At 41.6% G+C, this 22,179-nt stretch overlaps 1 protein-coding gene across 1 annotated transcript in view; it reads right to left on the bottom strand.

Moving 5' to 3' along the window:
- Positions 1–16,889: 16,889 nt before the first annotated feature.
- The window catches only part of LOC109854649 (zinc finger protein 574-like), a 27,487-nt gene continuing 22,197 nt past the window's right edge, over positions 16,890–22,179 (bottom strand). The window contains exon 2 of the mRNA XM_020427960.1: positions 16,890–17,954. Within this exon, the coding sequence (XP_020283549.1) occupies positions 16,890–17,954 (1,065 nt within the window). The remainder of the gene's footprint in view (positions 17,955–22,179) is intronic.

Raw genomic sequence — 22,179 nt, 5'->3', positions numbered from 1 at the left:
GGTGGTGCAAAGAGATTTGGTGTGTGTAGAGATACTCGAAGGGAGAAATAGATTTACAGCGAGACGCTCAAAAGAGCGTGGATGAGATTTGGACAGAATGTTATTTATTTATCTTTAAAGTGTACGTATATATAGAGTAAAGTAGATCAATGCAATTGTTATGAGTAGTTATCGAATAGTAATTGTCATACGAGTTGCTAGGAACGAGTATGCATACCCACAACACCGAAGGAGCGTCGAGATCGCTCTTTTTTTTTCTTATTTTTCTTTTGTTGCACGACACTGATATACATTAAACGTTATAAGATAGCAATAACGATTATCACTGCACCACAGACGTCCAATCATCATCATCATCATTATCATCATCATCATCCCATCATCCCGTCATTATCTCTCTTTCTTTCTCTCTCTCTCTCTCTCTCTCTCTCTCTTTCTCTCTCGTCGACGTTAATAAAGTTGCCTTACAGCCACAACTCTTGATTACACGACTTACAGTCCAGCTCTTTTGGCTGGTCACGCGGACGCCAACAAAAATTCAACATACGCGCACGCACGCACGCACGCACACACACACACGCACCGCTCTCTCATCGCACAGATTACAATTATATATATATATATATATATATGTATATATATATATATATATCACATAAACGCGTCGCGTAATTACACAACTAACGCATATAGATCCGTTGAACGTGTTCGGATTCGGAGAATCAAATCGATCGAATCGAATTTTTCGTTGTCGCCGAGTCGGCAAACAGATTTTTATTTTGTTTTTTTCTTCTATATGTATATACGTACATGTATGATGCACGCGCGAGCGTTTTTTTTTTTTTTTTTTTTTTTTTTTAAATTGTATTTCGTTAATTTTTGATGCCCCGGGGCGTTTTTTTTTTTTTTTTTTTTTTCTATTTTCTCTCGACGAAATAGATTTTGAAAAAAAAACTCGAGCTTTTACACCTATCCGGCGGAAGTTGCGAGAATTTTTAAACTATTGTTATTTCGATAGGGTTTCGGAATGGTCATTGCGCGATCGAGCGCGGGGGATATTGCCCCCGATGGAATATTTCGCGGTTTTCGAGTTCGTAAAATTTTCACACGCGCGCGAAATCGGTGGAGGACAATATATATCCCAAACTATGTGCATACAGTACGTACAGAACCGCGATACCGCGCGTAGAGTCGTTTCAAATTGCGTTCTAAGAGCTTTATTTATTAAACATCACCTTTTACACACATCCGGCGTGATATTGCGCGCGTTGCCTCAATTGTCGCGGAAAACACTCGCGCGCGTTTGTTGCGTCCGCATACGAGAATAAAAACTTTCACAGTTTTATATATAAGGCGGGAGGGGGGGGGATCGATGAGGGATTTAAATTGCGAGATTAATGATCGGCGAGCACGAGAACTCGTGCGCGGGCTCGTTTTAGAGCCCCCTTCTTTTTTTTTTTTTTTTTTTTTTTTGCAACTAAATAACTTTAATAATCCAACGTAAAGTTTCTCTTGTGTGTTTTCTCGTTTACTTTTCGAGATAAGTCGCGATCGCGGGCTTTAAAGTCGCGAAAATATCACCCGAATGTATGTGGGACAAATAACGCGAGTGTGTTATAAACCCGGAATTAATTGCGGTTTTGCACGTTTTGGTGGTTATTGTAAATATACGCCGATACACACGCGCGTGTGTGTGTGTAAAAGCAACTTGTTCTTGACGAGTGACGTATCACGGAAAAAAAAAAAAAAGAGATTTGCTAGAACGGCGAGAAGTTATCACATTGGGCAGCGAGAAAAATTCGAGCCTATTGAATGTTTCGATTCGCCAAAACGACGAAACGTTTTTTGTCGACGAGACGAAAAATTCAGTGGATTTTTCTTGCTGCTCGCAATAATAGACTTTTCTCTCCGGATGTGTGTCAACACCTTCTCTAACCCGAATTTATAAATATAAAAAAAAAAAAAAAAATGTGTGTGAAACTAGCAAAAGTATTAATTTCCAGATATATAAACAATGGATTTACAAGTTTGGAACATTTTTTTTTTTTTCGACAATCGAGACGAGCAATTTCCGTAGTTACGGTGACGAGGATGCCACGTTGTGGTTATTAAAAATAAAATTGGATTAAAAAAAAATATCGTGTGACTTCAAAGTTACACGAGCGTTAGAGATGGTCGACTTATATCTTCGCGAGGGCGTAATTCGCGATATAAATTTCTAGAGTTTCTCTCTGTTTAATTTGAAAATATGCGGGCAAAAGCTCGAGCAATTACCACTCGCCTCCCCAAATCACTGCGTTAATTGATTATTCTCTTTGGAGACTCGGCGATGATTCGCTTCGATCGAACAACAATATCTAATTGAAAGAAAAAAAAAAAGAAAACAACCTACGAACCTAATGCGTAAATCTGTACGAAATATATATTCAACAAAAATCTTTCGACGGTTCGAAAAACGAGAAAATAAAGGAACAAGATATCTTTCGTATGTACGCACTACGACTCTGTTACTTTTTTCCCCCAGAGACAAAATGAAATTATTTCGCTATGCTTCCCCGGCGCGTAAAAAAATGTCGCGCCTCGCAAAAATTCGAAGAGAATCTATCCACGCACTCGCAGTAGATTGGATTAAAATTTATACATGTCGTCCAATATTTATTAAGAAAAAAAAAAAAACAAAAAAAAAGAAACAAGCAAACATATCCCGAAGCGATCCCGAAGGTACCTTCCTCGGTTCAATTTAAATATATACAGCGAGGACTGTCGAGTAATGTGTCACAGTTTGAAAATCCTTTAAAAACTATCGAAGCTTAGTCGGAGAATTTAAAAAAAGAAAAAAAAAAAACGTTTTCATTTTCCCTCGCGCGCAGTTGAAACAATAAGTCTCTCATTCACACTCGGAATCAGATGTAACTTTTTTCGCCAATCAATTCCGATCCGGAATAATTTTTCGATCCGCGTTCGTTTTCTTTCGAGGAAGAACGAGGAGAAAAAAAAAAACGATTGAAAAAGAGTCGCAATCATTTCCGAGTGGAATCGGAAAGTCACGTAATGGCCATCTATTGTGTAACTCCCGGAATAATTCCGTCTGTTTTTTTTTTGTCACTTTTCCTCTTACGTACATTAGAAAAAAATAAACGATCGCCGTCTCGGAATTCAATGGAGGTCGTTTCGATATCTCCGTCCGAGGTGACGTTGTCACTTTTCCTTGTCACAAAAATTATTCCCGAAAGCAAACGATCGGAAATTCAAATCGAAACGAGCGGAAATTTCGTTTCGGAGACATCGAACGACACACACGATTCGCGATCGACACGGCCGTTTTGGATTGCCCGAAAAGTGAACGGAATTGGGGGGGTCCGAAAGTTACGGCAACAGATCAGAGAGAAATAAAAAACAAAAAAAAAAACAAAAAAAAAAAGATTTCCGCCAAATCGCCGTTTCGCGCGCGCGAGTCGCATCGGGCGCGCCGGTCCGTCGTTCATTTTCGAGAGAATACGAAGAACGACGCCGCGAACTCGAATTATCACAATCTGCGTGGCATACGTGAGCCTTACAAAAAATACAATACTTGTGTGTGCGCTCGCGACTTTTGTATGTAATATATCACAGACGACCGGCGCACCGTCGCACTAATCGCGCACCACCACCACTTGCGCTCCGTCCCGCCGCCACGCGCGATTTCCGCGCGGAAAAATTTCACGGTGGATGAATCCAAAAGAGAGGGGCGGGGGCACACGACAAACTGCGCGCGGAGGACGAAAATAAAAGACCAGAAAAAAAAAAAAAAACGAAAAAACGAAAAAACTGGGACCACGCAAGTGGTCCGATTCGGCGGTCTCGCAGACGAGAACACCTCCACCTGTAAACTACCACTAAAAGTCGGGGTCGCGAAGTTTCAAAGCGCCAAGATGAGGAATTTTCGTCGCATTTTTCCAGCAAGAATTTTTATTAACAGACGAAACAATATGCGATTTTTTTTTCTTTTTTCTTCAAGTGAGTTTATATAATATGTCGATCTCTCTCGGATCGTAATTTTTTTGTCGAGAAGAGAAACGCCAAGTAAATTTGTGAAAAATTACAGTTTCTCAAGTCGGAGAAAAGATAAAGCGGAAAAATATACGCGCGACACAATAAAAAGTTGAAGTTTAATCAAAAAAATATATATACTCTAATATGTAATTTTTTTTAAATAACATATCGAGAGGGCGCGTTTGAGACTCCTCGACCGTATGTACAATCGATATTAAAAATATGGAATTTATAACATTTATTTCGCAATTACGACAATTTTTATTTTTTATTTTTTTTTTGTATATAAGAATCGAGCTGCCAAAAACACACTTGGGAAAGACATAGAATCTCGTTGTACGTGATGATGTATGTATGGTATATGTGTGTGTTTTCGAAAGGGAAGCAAATGGAAATGGAAAGTGTACAAGAGAGATACATACTCTTATCCTGGTCGAATACATTATTCGCGCTTAAGTATTCGATGTGCTTCTGTTTTTTTTTCTTTTTTTTTTTTTTTTTTTTGGGTTTCTCTCATCCTCCGCATTCACACGCGATAATCTTTCAATACACTTTTCCCTCCTCCTCTCTCTTTCTCTCTTCTTGCTCTCCTCCGCGTCTCGTTCTCCTTTCTTCCTCTCGTCGTTATTCATTGTATTCACTCGTTCCCCCATTCATCCTTCGCGCTCTCCCTCGCTCGCTCAACAATAACAATTGAATATGAATTAGAAAAATAACATTATATATCGTAGACAACAATCGGTTACAATGTATATATAATATATACCGGTATAATAGTGATGTGCTTATATTTTTCACACAATACTTTTAATATATTTCTCCGTTATTCTTTTTTTTCTTTTTTTTTTCCTTTTTTTTTTTTTTAAAGCGTCACCAATGACGTAGGGCGCCGCGCTCTCGCAAAAACGCTACATTAATTAAAATTCGTCGTCTTCATTTAGTTCGTTTGTTTCGGAGCTTTGGTCGATCGATCGATCGATCCAGCTTCGGTCGATCGGTCGGTCGCTGATCGGATTCGTGTGTGAGATTCGCGCTTTTGTCTTGTTTTTTTTTTTTGTACCAACGGCCGTTTGTAATATACAATGTATCGAACGCATTTTTTTTTCTCTCTCTCTCTCTCTCTCTCGAAGTAAACGTGTGGCTTATGCGGCTTATTCGTCGCGAAATTGCGGATAACAAATTTTCCAACACAACGCAAGAGTTTATTCCCTGTGGAGATTATTTTTTGAGAATTATATATTTGGTTTTTTTACGTGAAAAAATCTGAAACGTATAGTTTACATTTCGAAAAACGAGTACGCATGTATTACAATTGTTTGCAATTCTTGGTAAAATAACGAGACAACGTTGCTACTTTTCATAATGTCAAAAAAAAGATTCCTATTACGATCTGGCGACGACAATTTTTCTCGTTCACTTGTTTCCGTTTTGCAAACTCTGTGTATGCGTTTTTTTTTAGCAACGCGAATTCGCCGATGCGCGCTAAGGTGAAACATCGTTTCGACGCGTGTCGCTTCTCTTAATTATGCAATTAGTCGGTTGAACCAAAAAAGCCAAAGAGAGTCGCGCGGACACTTCTCTCTCTTGGCACGACAGCGCCCAGCGTCAATGGAAAATTCGTGGACAGATTTCCGAGACGGCATATGATAATTATTACTCTCACTCTCTCTCTCTCTCTCTCTCTCTCTCTCTCTTTTTCTCTCGACACCTTCCGCGCGCACTTGTTTCTCTCTTACACGCACTCTCTTTCTCTCTCTCTCTCTCATTCTCTCTCTTCTTTCCTTACCTCACGAGCGCGTGAAAACGCGTTCATTCTGCCATCTGCCATTTTACGAGTATGTTCAGTTTAACAAGCTGACACGTACTAGCTACAGTAAATCCTAATTACGGCTTGTACGACACAGACATGTATAATGTATATAATTTATACATAATATTTGCGCGCGCGCGTGCGTACTATCGCGCTCGATATTATGTATATAGAATATTTCTCGTGTTTATGTATATAATTTATTTATGCAATATATATGTATATATACACACACATATATATATATATATATATATACACATATATATAAATAATATTTATATATTACAGTTAGATTGCTCATTGTCAATTCATCGATTTATCACATTTAGTACAAGTTGAAAAATATCTCTAACATCCACATACGCGGGGGGAGGAAGTGGCGGGACGCGGACGCTCCTCCGCGCGCGGATTTCGCGCGCGCGCGCGCGTTCGCGTCTCGCCGCTCTTTTACGGTTTAGATTATCGTTAAAATTACGCTAGTTATCTCAAATTACAATTAATAATCGTCTAACAGTAGGTACGACAAACAATTATTACACGATAGTATGGCCACGACTTAGTTTAGTTTCTCCTCGCGAAGTGATTGCAAAATCGACTTTCGTTTTTTTCTCAAAAAAAAAAAAAGAAAAAAAAACAACAGAAGATTCTCTCCGTATTTTGTATTTATCTCGCGTTGAGCTCGCGAGCTTTTCCCTGTACCGCGCGTTTGATCGTTTCAGCAAAGTTACCCGACGAGCGAATTTCGAACACTTGTGTAGAGATTTTCTGGCGCGCGAAATGAAAAACACGAAAGCGATATATATATATATATATAACAAATATACGTGTAAAATATTTTATTCACTTTTTCCAACGAAAACAGAACCCGCCCTTCGCCCACCTCCCCCGATCAGCTGATCGAACGATGAACGAACGCGGCGCGGTGTTTAAAGAGGAAGTAACAGCAACGCTCTATCATATATTATTGCTGGAGTAGTGGCAGACGTGGACTTAACGTTTACGTTCGCGTGCGACTAATTTTGCTGAAAATCGCAGAAGAGCCATCATGTTATCCGAACTATTTTCGTTCTCCTTTAATGCAACAAATCTTCCCCTCTACCTCTTTTGCAATCACGACGATGACAGAAAAAAAAAAAGATTCCGGATTTCCTTAGGCTTGGCTATTACACAGAGATCAAGGCTCTAAAAACGCTTATAACTTTTTCGCTTTTATTATTTATATATATATATATATTTATTTTTTTTTTTTACTTTAAATCTCTTTAGAATAGACACCGAAGACACCGAGAAAGATTCGAAGGAAGTTTCGAAAAAGGAGATAAAGAGTTTTTTTCGTTTTTTTTTTTTCGGCTAATTAGGTTTCGAAAAATGTCTGGCTACTACAACAAGTCGAGCTTTTTTTTTTTCTTACTACTTTCTACTAATGTTGCCTTGTGTCCTAGACACACACACACACACACACGTATGTGTGTGTGTGTGTGTGTGTCTGTCTGTCTGTGTGTATGTGTGTGTGTGTTAATTCAACGCTCCCCAACACGTCTTTTTCGTTCGTTTTCTTCTAGTTTTGTTCTTTTTGTGCTTTTTTTTTTCTCTTTTGTATAACCTACGAGTAGTCGTTCCGTACGGACGGGCCGACGGACACCGAGGATTGAGCAAACTGTTATTGCACGGAACGCGTGAAAATCGAAACACTCCCGAAAGTTCCCCCTTCCCCCGCTTTGTTTGTTTGGTTTTTTTTTATTTTTTTTCTTCAGCGAATCTTACGAGCCAGCTGGCCGAATTCGCGAGAGAAGAGCCTGCATTGCCTAATTTCGCGCCTCTCTGATTTCGCGAGTTTGTTCGACGTTTTTTTTTTTCTACCACACGGAGGAATTTCTTCTCGAATGTCTCGGAGAGAGAAAGATCTCTCAGGTATCTCTCTCTTTTTTTTTTTTTTGCTTGTCAAGTCTCTCCCGCGACAAAATGGTTCAAATCAAAATCCTCACGTTTCTTTCTTTCTTTTCTTTTTTTTTTTCTTTTGTAGATTTAGTTATTGAGCAAAAGCGCACTTACAATTGACTAAAAAAATCCGTCGCGGTTTGTATTACTTTGAAATTTAACGTGTGCGTATCAAAAGATATATATATAGATGAATTTTTGTTTTTTTATCTCGTATAAAATACCTTTTACAATTAAGAGAAGGTCTGCTATGTATATACTTATTTTTTTTTTCCTGAGAATAGATTAAAAAATAGAGAAGCGAAAAAATGTCTCATTACAAATAAGTCTGTTCTCCTTCCCTCCCTTCTTTTTCTCTCTGGAAAAATTCCAAATCAAATGCACGTCGCGATAAAATTAACAAACGGCGCGTTGCCGACCTTTTGCAATGACGTTGAATTTCCTGTAATTTATTAATACTACTGCGACGTCTTGTTGTTCGTTTCGTTCAACAATTTTCGAGACGCGCGAATTCACCAACGCGACTCTCATTCGCTGCAAAACGGTATGTATACAAATCATATTGGCCACGATTTTGTCTACATTATACAACAACCTCGGAAAACAACCCTCTTCCGAGAGAGAAGCGCGCGAAAATACGCAATGGAGGATTTTCTGGCGTGAATTGGAAATTTACTCGCTTATAGCCGGACAGGTCTCTATCGATCAAACATTAACGGCGAGAGACCTTCTCTTTATATATATATATATATATATATATATATATATATATATATATATATATATATATATATATATATATATATAAATACACTTAGCATATATCCTCGGAACATAGATAAACCATTAAAAACATTGTATATATATGTTCCTATCTACCTATACACAATATATAGATATAATGTATATATATATATATATATACTTATATATATATACATATATATATCATAACCATTAATATTAATTACATATATATATATATATACGATTAGAGTTAAATAATTAATCCTTATGCGTATATCACATCTGATCGTTCAGTCAGTATAGGAAGACCCTCGCCTCGCCGTCGACACATGCAAACCCGTTTGTAGTGTACGTTTTCACCTAAAAAGTGTGTCCTCTCTAATACTTGTTATCTCTCTCGCGTTTCTTTTCCTCCTTCTCTATTTCTGAGGATTCTCTGACATTTGTCGCCTCGCTTACCACAACCTATTTTCTATTTTTTTTCTCTCTCTCTCTCTCTCTCTCTCTCTGTTTCTATCCTTCTCACTCCTCCTCACACTCCCGGCTCTTTCTCGCGCTCTTCCAGCGGTATATTTTAATTCTAGTGTGTGTGTGTGTTTTTTTTTTTTTTTTTTATATCCGATAGCTACTATCTAAACAGACATTTAAGTTTTTGGTAAAAACCTGAAATCGCCATCGAATATCAATTATATAATACACTTAATATGTACTTAGAGTATAAATATAGGAACATTCATTAAATATATTTTTATATATATATATATATAATATTATCGTCATATATATATATTTATGTGTTTATATATATATATATATATATATTTGCATTTCTTAGAATCTGCATATATACAAATACATATGTGCATGTATGTATATATATACATATTTGTATATATTACTTGGTGTTTGTAGCTATATAACTTTATAAACGTGGTTTAAAATGCCCAATGTATTCCATGACGCCTGAACGCGGTTAGTCCATCGGAAGGGGGGGAGGCAGGGAGGATTTTTGAGGACGAAAAAATCAAGCTGTCAATCAAAGAACACGCGCGCGAAAATCTAGCATATCGTAATGATGATTCTCTGAGATGATTTTTTTTCCTCCTCAATGCAGGTCCCTGTTTTTTTTTTTTTTTTTTTCCTATGACACATCGGGTTCGCTATCTCTTTCCTAACGTTATAGGCCATACAAGGGTGACGGATTGTGTGACAGATCGCTGTGTCCGTGTTTCAAACATTCATGAAAAAAAACTATAACTAGTTGTGTATTTTGTTAAACGATGGAAAAAAAAAATGTCGCTCGATTTCCACTCGACTTCACGACGTTCTCGACAATCTCGAAGAGCTCGATTTTGTGACTTGTTTTGTGAAAAATCAAGTGTGTCTTGTTGGTTTTCTAACTTATTTGCGTTATCAAAGTCCTCTCGTCGGTGTCTTGTCGATTATTACTCGTCGCTTCGACACGACATTTATTTAAGAAACTTGAGAAAAGTTAGTGTCTTATCTCCGTAAGAATTTTGAGAAAATTTGACTTTTACGTTACCATTCCAGTTTCAGTGACGCGAAATGTTGCTGTCCGAATGCGACTGTCCTTTATTTTCTGCGAGATTGTTAATTAATCTTCGAAATCAGTCAGTCGCGTTTAAGAATTTTTGCCGCAAATTTTCCTCATCAAATCAAACTTCTACGTCACGAGGAAACATCTCATATATATTTTATACAAATATATTTATAGAAATATAAATACGAGATATTTTTATATACATATATAGAGATATAAAAAAGACAAGTAAATACGTCCGGTGAAAAGAGAAGTTTTTCTTTTTTTTTTTTTTATTGAGGACAAGTCCATCCACGGGGAAAATGGTTATCTTGATTGTTTCCCGTTTCCTTCCGTGCAAAATGGGGATTGGTATGTATTTCCACGACTAATCCCGGGGAAGCACTCGGAGCACGCACCCCGCGCCACACAGGACGTGCCCTGATATCGCGGTGCTGATATCGCCGTTCTGAAAGTAGCGAGCCGTTGCGAGTCAAAAACTATCCGCGATCGTCGTCCCGCGCGCATGCACGGGGGCGCGGCGATAAATATATTATCCGCGTTCGTTGCATTCGGTGAGCCGAACGTTTTGCCGGAGTTCGATTGAAAGACGACTTGCTATCACGCGAACTAACGTGCGATATATAAAGCGCGGAGAGAAAGAGAGAGAGAGAGAGTCGCGCGAGTGTATTACACACGCGCCTCTCTCCGCCGTTCTCCTCCCGCGTCGTGATTAATTGATTTCGCGGAATTCGCGATGTAAGTTTCGCGAGACCGAGCTCGTATAAATGGAAAAGAGATATCCGATATCCGGTCGTGTCCGTGACTTGTTGTTAGAGCTAATTCGCGAATTGGAAATTTTTTTCTCCGCTCGGCGACGATTTGTCTCAATGAAGATGCTCTTCGAATAAATTTATTGACGCGCGGAAAAATATAAGATTTTGTCACAAGATCGGTCATCGTATCAGAAAAGCGAAGAAACTTGCTTGAATGTTTTTTTTTTTTGAATTTCAACAAAACGTTTCTTCTTGTTGAACGAGAATTTCGAGGATTGGTCCGGCGTTAATCTTCCATCGGTGTTCGAAACTTTTCATTTCCTCGCGCGCGTTTTTTCTCACGTTTGTTAAAAGCGACTTGAAGAAGAAGCGTTTTTGCGAAACAAAACACGTCACGGTGTCATTTCTAAATTTCGTTAAACACACATTCGTGTGTAATCAAGTTAATTATTTTAATTAATTTAATACACCAACACACACACCGAAAGAGCTTCAATGACGCAATTTAAAGTGGATTAACGCGCGGATTCGATATAATTAATTACATATCGCGCGACAGATAACATTATTGCCGTGTATCGAATCAATATCTGACAAGCTTGTGTCTGTGTGTGTGTGTGTGGAAACCGAAACAAGTAAACAAAAGTCACAGTCGATGTTGTCGATCGTGAAGTTGCAATCGAGCTTTTGTTTATCGAGAGAGCGAACCGCTCTAAGTTAGCTAAGAACAAATGCATATACACACCCGATGAAGAAAGATTCTTTGAGAGAGATTTTAAATCAGCTATCACGTACATAGAAAAAACTATTCCGCAATTCCGCGCGCTTATATTGTATATACAATACACACGCACACGTTTACGGGTGTAAACTTCCGTCCCAACTAATTGCGTGAGAAAAAGTCCTGACTAGCACACAGAGTATAGTCTCTCTAGAGATTATAGATTTATTTACTAAACGTCTCTCTGGCACGCACATTTTTGTTTGTTTGTTTGTTTGTTTTTTTTTTTTTTTTTTACACTAAAATATCACATTGTGCAATATCGTTTACTTTTTTAAGGTACCTTCGTAATTATTTCTCGATCACGATCCCTCAAAAAAGAATATCGTCTTCCGCGAGGAGGGAGTGTCGACCGCGCGCCCCTTCGCGGTCGATTCGAAACTTAAGCGGCGAGATCAGCTCGCTCTCTAATCCACTATATAATAAAGTCTACACGAAATACAATTAAATATATACGACGACCAACAACAACAACAACAACAACGCATTCCGTTTCGCGAAAAAACGTTTGCAAACGAGAGATTGTCCGCATAGGATTGGCGTCGTCACGTCCGAACGCAAACAAAAAAAAAAATTACTACGCACGGTGAGGTGGTTCGGGGAGGAGGAAGATGATACTTTCGCGTTTCCGCGCGTCTCTTCCGAGGAGACCTAATCGGATTCGGGGGAAAACGGGGCAAACGCGTCCGAAGTCTCTCCCGTACGTCGGCCGCGTTCTTTTGTATGTTTTTTTTTTTCCCTCGCCTCATCCCGTCGTTCTCCACTTTGGTTCAATGTATGTATGTAAATCGGTTCTATTTTTTTTTTTTTTTTGGCACTGTGCGAGGCTAATCGCCCCGTGTCGCGAGCGCTACCGCGGCTCGAACTGCGACCGTAAAAAACGTCGCGGTGAGATCAATGCGCCGATGTGATTTCGACCTAGATCTCTAAGACCCTCCAAAAAAACAACCCCTGAGCAACGGCGAACAACAAACGTCGCGCGACAAAATAAATTTTATTTATTTCTGGAACACACACGAATTCCGGAACCTCCGGGGGGATTTCTTTTCTTCTTGGCACCCTGAAAATGAATGACCGCTCGACGTTGCGCACAAATTTCTGGCGTCTTTCAAAAGTGTCCATCGCGTATATGTGTATTCCGTTGTTGTTTAGAAATAAAAAACAACACACAGTCACCCGACAATTTATTTATTTTCCGAAAGGTGTCGAAAGAGTGTCGGAAAATTCCGGAGAGGTTGAAAGCTAGTTTCTTGCCTCTTGCAATAAAAATTATTGTTCGAAAGTGCTTTTTTTTTCTTTTTTCAAAATTTGAAGAAATTTCCCTTCTAGGGGAGTTTAGAGCGCAGCGTTTGCGGCTTTTCTCCGGCGAATTCGAACGCGGACAGCGAATAAATGGAACGGCAGTGGGCGAACTTCTTTTCGGAGGGTTGGGTTTTGGACTAACGATCGAGACGTCAGGCGTCATGGAACTGTTTTCTTTAATCCTCTAGTCTGCGATCCTCGAGCCTGAACGTGTGAGGACCACGTGTGTGTGTGTATGTAATGTCCGATTTATTAGAAGAGGGCGGACAACTACGTGTAGTATGTATGTGTGTGTGTGTGTCTGTCTGTCTGTCTGCTGTGTATGTATGTGTGTGTAATATTTATATATATATATATGGCGAACGGCGAGAAGTGGGAAATTAAAACTGTGCAAACGCGCGAGCGAAACGCTTCCCGCGTCTCGCCGCGTGTTTCTCGTTGACATTCGTTGGACACGTTCCTCTTAATAAAATCTTGACGCGATGGTCGCACCACCGACCACGAGACGACAATATATTATATATATCGACATATTTTTTTTTTTTTTTTTTATACTTAATCGTTTTTAAATTACACTCCTTATCGAGAGACGGTATAAGTAATACGATAATTACATACTAAATTGGCCTATCGCAGTACCGGGCCGGTCTTGGAGGGAAATAGAATTTTCGCCTGACGGAATAAGTTCTCTCTTACTCTCTCTTTCTTTCTCTTCCTTACTGTCGCTCTCTTTCTCTTCTGTAACAGTTCTTCTTTTTTTTTTTTTTTGGCACATTAGCTCGCAACGCAGAGCCTCTCTTCTCGTCGCGTTGTGTCTTCACGTTCGTCGTCGTCGTCTCTCTTTCTCTCTCTCTCTCTCTCTCTCATGTGTAAAAGTACCGGCCGGCCGGCATCTGGCGATCAACCCTATTCGTTAGATAGCACCTTCGTTATTCAACTTCGTTTCGCGTACTTTCGTGAGTGCGCGTGAGTACACACAGAGCGGCAAGTACACTATATATATATATATATATTATATGTATGTATGTATGTATCACTTAAGGGCTAGGTAAGTGTTCGGACCAAATGGAAGGATTCGGCTTCACACATAAATGATCCTTCGAATTTCGCGCACAAGTTTCTCACGAGAGAAAACTTCGCCAGGCTCTATCTCCTCACCTCTCTCTCTCTCTCTCTTTCTCTCTCGCAACGAGATCGCACACGATCGGACTTGGTTTGTGAAGTGGTCGGAAGTTAAAGCTACTTACGCGAGACCGATCCTGAGAGAATGAGCCGGCCACTCTCGTTCCGCGCGCGTAACTGGACAGCAGCGTTATTGTTGTATAGACTCGTGTGTGTACGTTTCACAGCGCGCGTACGGGGGGGGAGGGTAACCCACCTACGTCCCACCTAACATGCCTCCCAACGATTGGCAGTTGTTGATTTTTTTTGCGTTTTGTGACGATTTCCGTCTGTGGCTATTTTTTTTTTATTCGACATTAGAGCGAGTTAATTTTCGGATTTCTTTGCGTTTATTTATCAAAATCCTGTAGTTGTTTTGGCACCTTTGAAAACGAAAAAAGAAAATTGACAGATCTCGGAGAAAGCGGCCAATCATTGCGGACGTTTCGCGACTCCTCACCCTCCCCCCCCCCGTACGCGCAAAAGTTCTCTACCTAAGAGAATGGATGGAGCGGTTAAAATTTGTTGTCGGAGAAGGACTCTTGGAAGGACCGAATATAATAACCGTGCAACAAGACGCTACTTGGCGGCACCTGACGACGAACGTAAAAAATCGCGCTTTGTTTCTCGACATTACGGGAGATAAAAGATATTACATTATTGCTATTTCGCGCGTCATCAAGGAAATAATTCGTTATTTCGTTCGGGAATTCAAAGGCACCGGCAACGCTTTTCTCCGGGAGAGAAGACTCGCGGCTCTCCCGACATATACGGTGCCAACGTCGAACACGTCATTTTCTCACGCGAGAGTGACACCATCGAGTAAAATTCAACACACGGTGTAACGAAGAGTAACGAGAGCGGACCCGCACATGCGGGTCTCAAAGAGCACGTTGTAAATTTGACAATTAATTTGTTCAGACTTCAAGTGGTTTTTTTTTTTTTTGGAAAAAAATATGAAATAAAGTGTGAAATACAAAAATCAAATTTATATTGTTTTTTTTCTTTTTCGCCACGTAAGTTTTCGGTTACACCTTGCGACGCGCGTCGATCTTAGAACGCTTGAGACAATCGCGGAATTTAATTCTTTTTTCTCATGACAGCTCGCGAAGAGAAAACGGTAGGATAGCGGTAAAATAGGCCGGAAACTCCAGTGTTTTTTTTTTTTTCAAATAATTCTTCGCGAAATGTCATTCTTCGCGCGTAGTCTCGCGGCGTCTGACAGCGTGTAATCGGAAACGCCCGCGAAGTGAATATCGCACGCGCGTGCGCTGCTCCAACTAGGGTGTATTTTTCTTTCGTGGCGAACGAGTTTCCGAAAAGTTTACGAAAAGCTCAAATTTTTCCACAACTTGTGAGAAACATTAATTTACAGAGAGTAATGTTAAAAAAAAATTCACGTGGTCTTTTAATTAAAAAAAAAAAAGAAGATCAAATCGTTGAAACTTTTCTCAAGAAGTTCTTCGCGCGCGTTTCGATTTTTGTGTCGATCGTCCACGCGGATCGATCGACGGACAGGTCGAACGTTGCAAACACTCTCGTCTCCAAACCAATTAAATGTCAAACGGTTTATAAATATTTTTTTTTTTTATATAATTTATTTCACTCAGACGAAATGGAACGTTTTGCATCGTTCGTTTTTTTTTTTTTTTGGCTTGTCGATCGACGAAACGCAAACGGAAATCGAAAGACGCGATTGCGAGACGCGACGACAGCAATCTGACGCCGGAGATTCTCAAATCGCGCGAGAGAAAGAAGAGACGTAACTCTCTCGTCTTCGACGTGTTCGCGTCTGCACGGAGCTTGAGACAAATTATTCGCGCGCGCGCGCGCGCGCGTCATACACATTCGCGAAATATATTTCTATACTCGAGTTAGAGATTTATACATCTCTCGTGGGATTTAACTATTACAAATATACATATCACTTTTGTCGATGGAGCACGAAGACGAAGAAGATAACAAAAGGAAGCCTTTGGACCGTCGGCTTTCGTCTTAGCCGCGTCGTTGCGTTCTTTGGTTTCGTTTTATTTTTTTCTCTTTTTTTTGTTTTTCGTTTCATTCTTTTTTTTTTTTTCTTTTTTTTTCTTTTCGTTTTGTTCGCATCCCTTATCACAAGTTTTAAGTCTCACTATCTCTTGTTGTAGCTTCGGAAATCATCGCCGGGACGTAAACGCGCTTCTTCCCCCTCGATGGATCGTATTACACATATATATATATAAGTGAGATCACACACACGCGTAATCACGTTTTTTTTCGCTACATTCCCTCCCCTTCCTCCCCGTAATTGACGCGTCTCTTGTCTCTCGGGCCGGCGGCGAGATGGATGGATAGTCCGTTTCTCTCTTTTTCTCTCTGTCTCTCTCTCTGCCCTCCCTACAGCTCCTATAAACTAGAAGTCCTTCGGCAATTTCATCCGATGCTCGTGTTCCTCGCGAGAAGAGTTGGTTTTTTGCTCGGCAACGAACAGCCGGGGAATAACAACGTCGATTATTAATAATCATCGCATCGAGGAATGATCTTGAAGACTCTGAAGATTTCGCGAGAGCCAACTTTTTTTGTTTTTCTCTTTCCAATTAAAAGCTAAAATTGCATTAGACGCTCGTTAACATTTTTTTTCGTTCGATTTCTCGCTCTCGTCGCTTCATCGTGTTGTTTGGCGCGCGTATTTACAAGATCATTTCTCGAACCGCTTCGCGACGATTACGGCGCGTCGGCGCGACGCGCCGCGGAAAACGTGGACGTTGCTGCTCTTCGACCTCGACGAGGCCTAGGCTGTTCATAAACCGAGCAATCGCGTTAGCGCTGATGAATGTGCGTGGTGAGATGCTTGGAGAGGTAGTCAGCCCGGGCGAAGCATTTGCCGCACATTTCGCAGTGATAGGGTCTCTCGCCCGTGTGGATGCGCAGGTGCCTCGTCAGGTCGCTCTTGCCGCCGAAGGCGCGGCCGCAGAACAGGCAAACGAACGGCCGTTCGCCGGTGTGCTTGCGCACGTGTAGCTTCAGATTTTCTTTGGATCGCACGCACTTACCGCAAAACGGACAGGCGAAACGTCGCTCGCGACGATCGGCCTCGCGAGTCGCGCTACGCGCCAGACTGATCATCGCCTCGCTAGGTTCGTGCCGATCGTCGTCGACGACGTTGTCGTCCACGTCGCCGATCTCGCTACTGGTAGCACCGCCACCGCCACCGCCGACGCCAGCAGTTCCGGTGGCGGTCTCCGTTATCTGCACCTCCACCGCCTCGCCGGGATTCTCCTGAACGCTCGCGGTCTCCGAGACGCTCTCGTCGCCGCGAACGCTCTCGGAGAACACGCCGCGTATCTCCTCGGCGTCGCCCGGATTCGTCGTTGTGTCACTTCCGGTCTCAACCTGGGACGGCTCGCCTGTGCTCGAGACCTGATCGCTTCGCTCGGCCTGAGCCGAGACTACGACGACGCTGCTCTGCGGCTCGGGCGCGCGCTGCAGCCGCTCGAGCGCGTGATTCAGACGGTGCTTCTTAAATGACTTTAGGTACCTGAACTGCATGCCGCAAACGTCGCAGGTGAAGAGCTTGTCGGCGGGAAGACGCGCGCGATGATTCTGCTCGCGGTGCTTAACGTAGGCGGAACGGTAGCGGTAACGCTGGCCGCACTGCTCGCACGTGAACGGCTTCTCGTCGCTGGTCTGGCCGGCGTGCTGCAGCAACGCGTGACGCTCGAGCAGCCACGGTGACGGGAACGTCGCCAGGCAGACGCCGCAGCGACGCGCCAGCCCGGCCAGACCGGTGAAACCGCCGTGGCCGAGGATGCCGCCGCTGCCGCCGCTCGTACGCTCCACCAAGGCGCCCCATCCGCCCGCTTCCAGGCCGAGAGCAAGCGAGACCTGAAACAGCGGATAAACACTCGTACACCACTTGTGTGTGAAGATCGTGAGACAAGATCGACGTATCTCGGTAACACACATCCGCTGGCCGGACGTTTATCAGAGAAACAATTTGCAACAAAGTTAGAAACTAATTATTTATTTATCAAATAGTAGCTTACAACAAAACATTGAGAATTGTTGTTGATTAACACATCCAATCATTGTTGTCGCTTTAATAAATGTCCGGTCATTGGGTCAAACTTGGGTCGGGACTGGGTCTCGGATGCGCGACTGTTATCCGCGAAGAGTTTGCAGCAAAATTTTATTTAAATAAATTGAATTTTAATTAACGGAATTATTTTTCAATCCTAATCCCGAACGTCTGTGTGCGAGCCTCTTTTTATCCAACAACAAAGCCTCGAAATTCTCTTACGAAATCATTGAACACACAAATTATGCAACGCTGTTTCTTCATTAAATAAACAACAGGATCGGTGGACGCTCGAAAGATGCAGAAGTTTTGTCGAGTTGTTTAAATATTTCAAACAAAATGCTCCGAATCACAGACCGGGGGTATCAAAAAAAAAAAACTTCACAGGATCAGGATCAAATGTGTCTCGCGGTCTCGGAATTCCAATTGATTAATTCTCGCGATTTCTCTCTACGGATTTCAAAGTTATTATTTCGGAATGTAACAAAAATCGCGCGCACACACGGGTAAAAGAAAATGTTGCGTTCGAAACTTTTCATTTGTGTCCGTAGAGCGAATCGACGGGGTTGCGGCGCGTGTCGCGACGCGCGGGTGGTGTCTCGACGGGGGGGGGATCGTTTCACGCTCGAATAGAAGATTATCAACTATGCACTTACCCCTTTGTTGCCGCGCGGACGCGGCTTATGATAGCGATAAACAATCCCTGCGCGGCACAATGTCGCTCTGGGCTTCACGCGAGATTGGATACAACGGTCGTCGGGGAGGATATCGCGGGGGGGTGTACGCACACACGCACGCACACACACACACATGGTATACGCACGTGACGTGTATTGTTAACACAAACAGTTTGCAGCTTTATTTCACAAATTGTTAATTTACAACTATGATATGCATTCGTTCGTCTAAGAGAACCGAAAAACAAATCAGTATTTTTTGTTTTTGTTTTTTTTTTTTTCACCATTTTTTTTTTCTTTATTAAACGCCAAGCCAAATCAGTTTGTGGCTGTTCGCAATGATTCGGAACGTTCGGAACGCGTAATTGTCTCGATGTCTCGTGGTGGTTGGAGTGTGTTGTATATTAAAAACGGACGAGAGTTGGGGGCTTTTTTTTTGTGTTCGGAGAGTGGATTTTCCTTTCGCGCGCGGAGCTTCTAATCGGGATTATCGTTTTTTTCTTGTTCTCTTTCTTATTCTCTTTGCCGGATCTTTCTCACGTCCCGATGCCAAGAAATTTTACATGCGTGTAACACAAGCGTTTCGTTTGCAAAACCTAACGCCGTTTTTCCGGACGCTCACTCGAAAATCTCAGAAAACGCACGCACGCACGCACGCACGCACGCACACACACACACAATCATCCGCGATCTCTCAGAGCTCGGCATTTATTTAATTTCCGGGCGCGCGCACACACACAATTCGAACTTTCTTCTTCACACCAACGCTGACCGCAACGCACACTTAAAAAAGCACAGGATTGAAACGTATCGGATGGACGGAAGTGCTTTCGGATCAGTCGCTCGCTGTTAACTGTCTCTCGCGTCCATCTTACACGTCTCGCTCGCTATCACAATGAGCTCTCGGATATAAGGGAAGGGAGGAAGCGTCGCGATCTTCGACACCCCTTTCCCTTTCTTCTCCCCCTGTCGTTCGCAACGAGAGTAACGAGAGCGCGCCGGAATCAGCTGAGCTCTCATCGTGCGACAAAAAATCGATTAAACGCATTGTATTATTCCCCCCCCCCCGAGAGAATTTGAGATAACAATTTTGAAACAACCAACATTTTTTTCATCGAGATAAAAATCTTGTGAGCGCGTAAATACAATTTTCCACGAATTAATCTCTGTATAGATTAAAAACGCTCGCGTGTGGTGCTTTCCTCCCGGATTTTACGCCGCCCGGCAATTCCGAACGACACACAGATCGGATTCCGTCGCTGCTCGTTTCTCTCGCGATCACACATGTGAGATCACAAATGCGGCCCGGAGAAATTAAAAGGAGCATCGCGGGAAATTAAAAGAACGAGACGCATCGGTCAGTTGGTCGTTTATTAGCTTTTGGATCTTTTTTTTTTTTTTTTTAAAAAAAAAACTCCACCGCGCGGAGAAGATCGCGCTTCGATAGCACACACATACGTGTCCTATCGCGGTCCGCGATATCTAAGATCAGCAAGGTCGCACTCAGGAGTTCCACGAGTATCACGCGATATCGCACACGCGTCCGAAGAGAAGCGAGAAAAAAAGTGCAGCGGGATAGAAAGAACAAAAAAAAAAAGAAATGTCGTATTGCAACAGAGAAAAGTCATTCGAGTAGTCGCGAAACGTTCCGGGCTGACGGAAGGGGTTGTGAACTACTTTAACGTTAAACAATAGAAAAATCGTTCAACACACGCGCGCGCGCACGTGAAAATTCAAACGTGGAGGACCTTCAAATCGAGAAAATATGTAACGCAGAGATTTCCTTTGAAGCCAAATTAAATTAAATTCTGCCTCCAAAGGAGAAGAGAGTACACGAACCTCAAACGCGAGTGGTGGTGTGTAAAAAAAAAAGTTCGATCGATAAGTTTACGTCTCGATCCAAGACTGGATCATCTTCGGAATACAACAATGTTTCTTCTTGCACAATGTCAAGACTGATTTAACTGCGTCGGACACAAAGGAAAGTAAATTGAATAAACAAACAGATAAACAAACAAATTGAAACACAAACTGAACTTAGAAACCGACCGTCGAAACGTGACACGTCGGATTTCAAATTCACTTTTTTTTACACACCACTCGTGTCTGAGGCTCATATCGACTCTATTCTCGCTCTTTGGAGCAATTTTAAGTTTTTTGTTGGTTCACAAATTTTTTTCAAATGGCCAGAACGTTTTTTTTTTTGTAGCCCTCACTTGGGACGTGTTTCGTATTTTAATCGTTTTTTTTTTTTTTAATTGAAAAATCAAGTAACTCGGTTCAAAGATTTGCTCAATTGAGGATCCTTTATATTTTTTAAATTTTACGTGCGCCATTGAAATTATTTAACGCGTTTGACGCGACGCGACATTTCACATTATTCTCACGAATTAACGTCTGGTTAATTGAGATTTCAAGAAACACACAACAATCGTATTTGCAATTTACGTGAGAAGAGAATCAAGTTGCTCGCGTTGAGATAAAGCGCGAATTATTTGCTGCGAAATTAACGGCGTGCATTAAAAAACTTCCGTTTAATTTCCTCGATCGTTTCCTGTTGGTTCGTTTTTTTTTCTTTTTGCGCTTCTTTCTGATAAAAAAACTTCGCGAGTCTCAACTTCGCGTTATATCACGTGAACTCGACGATCTTCCGAGTGCGGTCGAGAAAAATCTCGAGAACAAGCGTTCGATTGTTTGATCTCGAATCTCTCTCTCCCTCGTGTGACGGAAAAGTCAAAGATTTTCTCCCAAAAAAAAAAAATAAATAAATAAATAAACAATTTCTTGATGAAAGTGGTATCGACGACACGTCGTTACGCGAAATTTTTACAACGCACAAGTTCTCAAACTCTCTGTTTTGTTCCGAGCTAAAAAAAAAAAAGAAATGCGCGAGTGATATTGCTCTTAATTTTCTGCGACAACTCGGCGAGCGCGCGTCGCGAATATCGAGCGCGCTTTGCCGATTGCGTCAGGATCGTAACGGCACCATTGGCGTTTGCGTTTCGTTTTACACAGGCTTGCAGCGCGCTTCCCGCTTGCGCTTCTCGCGCGGTCCGACAATCGAATTATCAACAACAACGCCGCGAGTTACAAAGTTACCGAGAGTTCTCTCGTCGCGAAACAGAAACATTTTCCTGATCACATTCTTTCCTTTTCGCTTTTTTTTTTTTTTTTTTTTTACCGACACACCGTGCGTACACACTAGGTAATTTTCTTCCGTGTCCTTCAATTTTTTCTCTCATCTCTTCTTTTCTCACGCGCACACGCATACACACCCACACGCACATCATACATTATATCTAAATGGTTGTTTCGCGAATAGAAAAAAAAGTGACACACACAATATATTAAAATC

The sequence above is a fragment of the Pseudomyrmex gracilis genome, unplaced genomic scaffold, assembly GCF_002006095.1.
Source record: "Pseudomyrmex gracilis isolate BER0280 unplaced genomic scaffold, ASM200609v1 scaffold_71, whole genome shotgun sequence".
Lineage (NCBI taxonomy): Eukaryota > Metazoa > Arthropoda > Insecta > Hymenoptera > Formicidae > Pseudomyrmex > Pseudomyrmex gracilis.
This window is presented reverse-complemented; position numbering and strand designations above follow the sequence as displayed.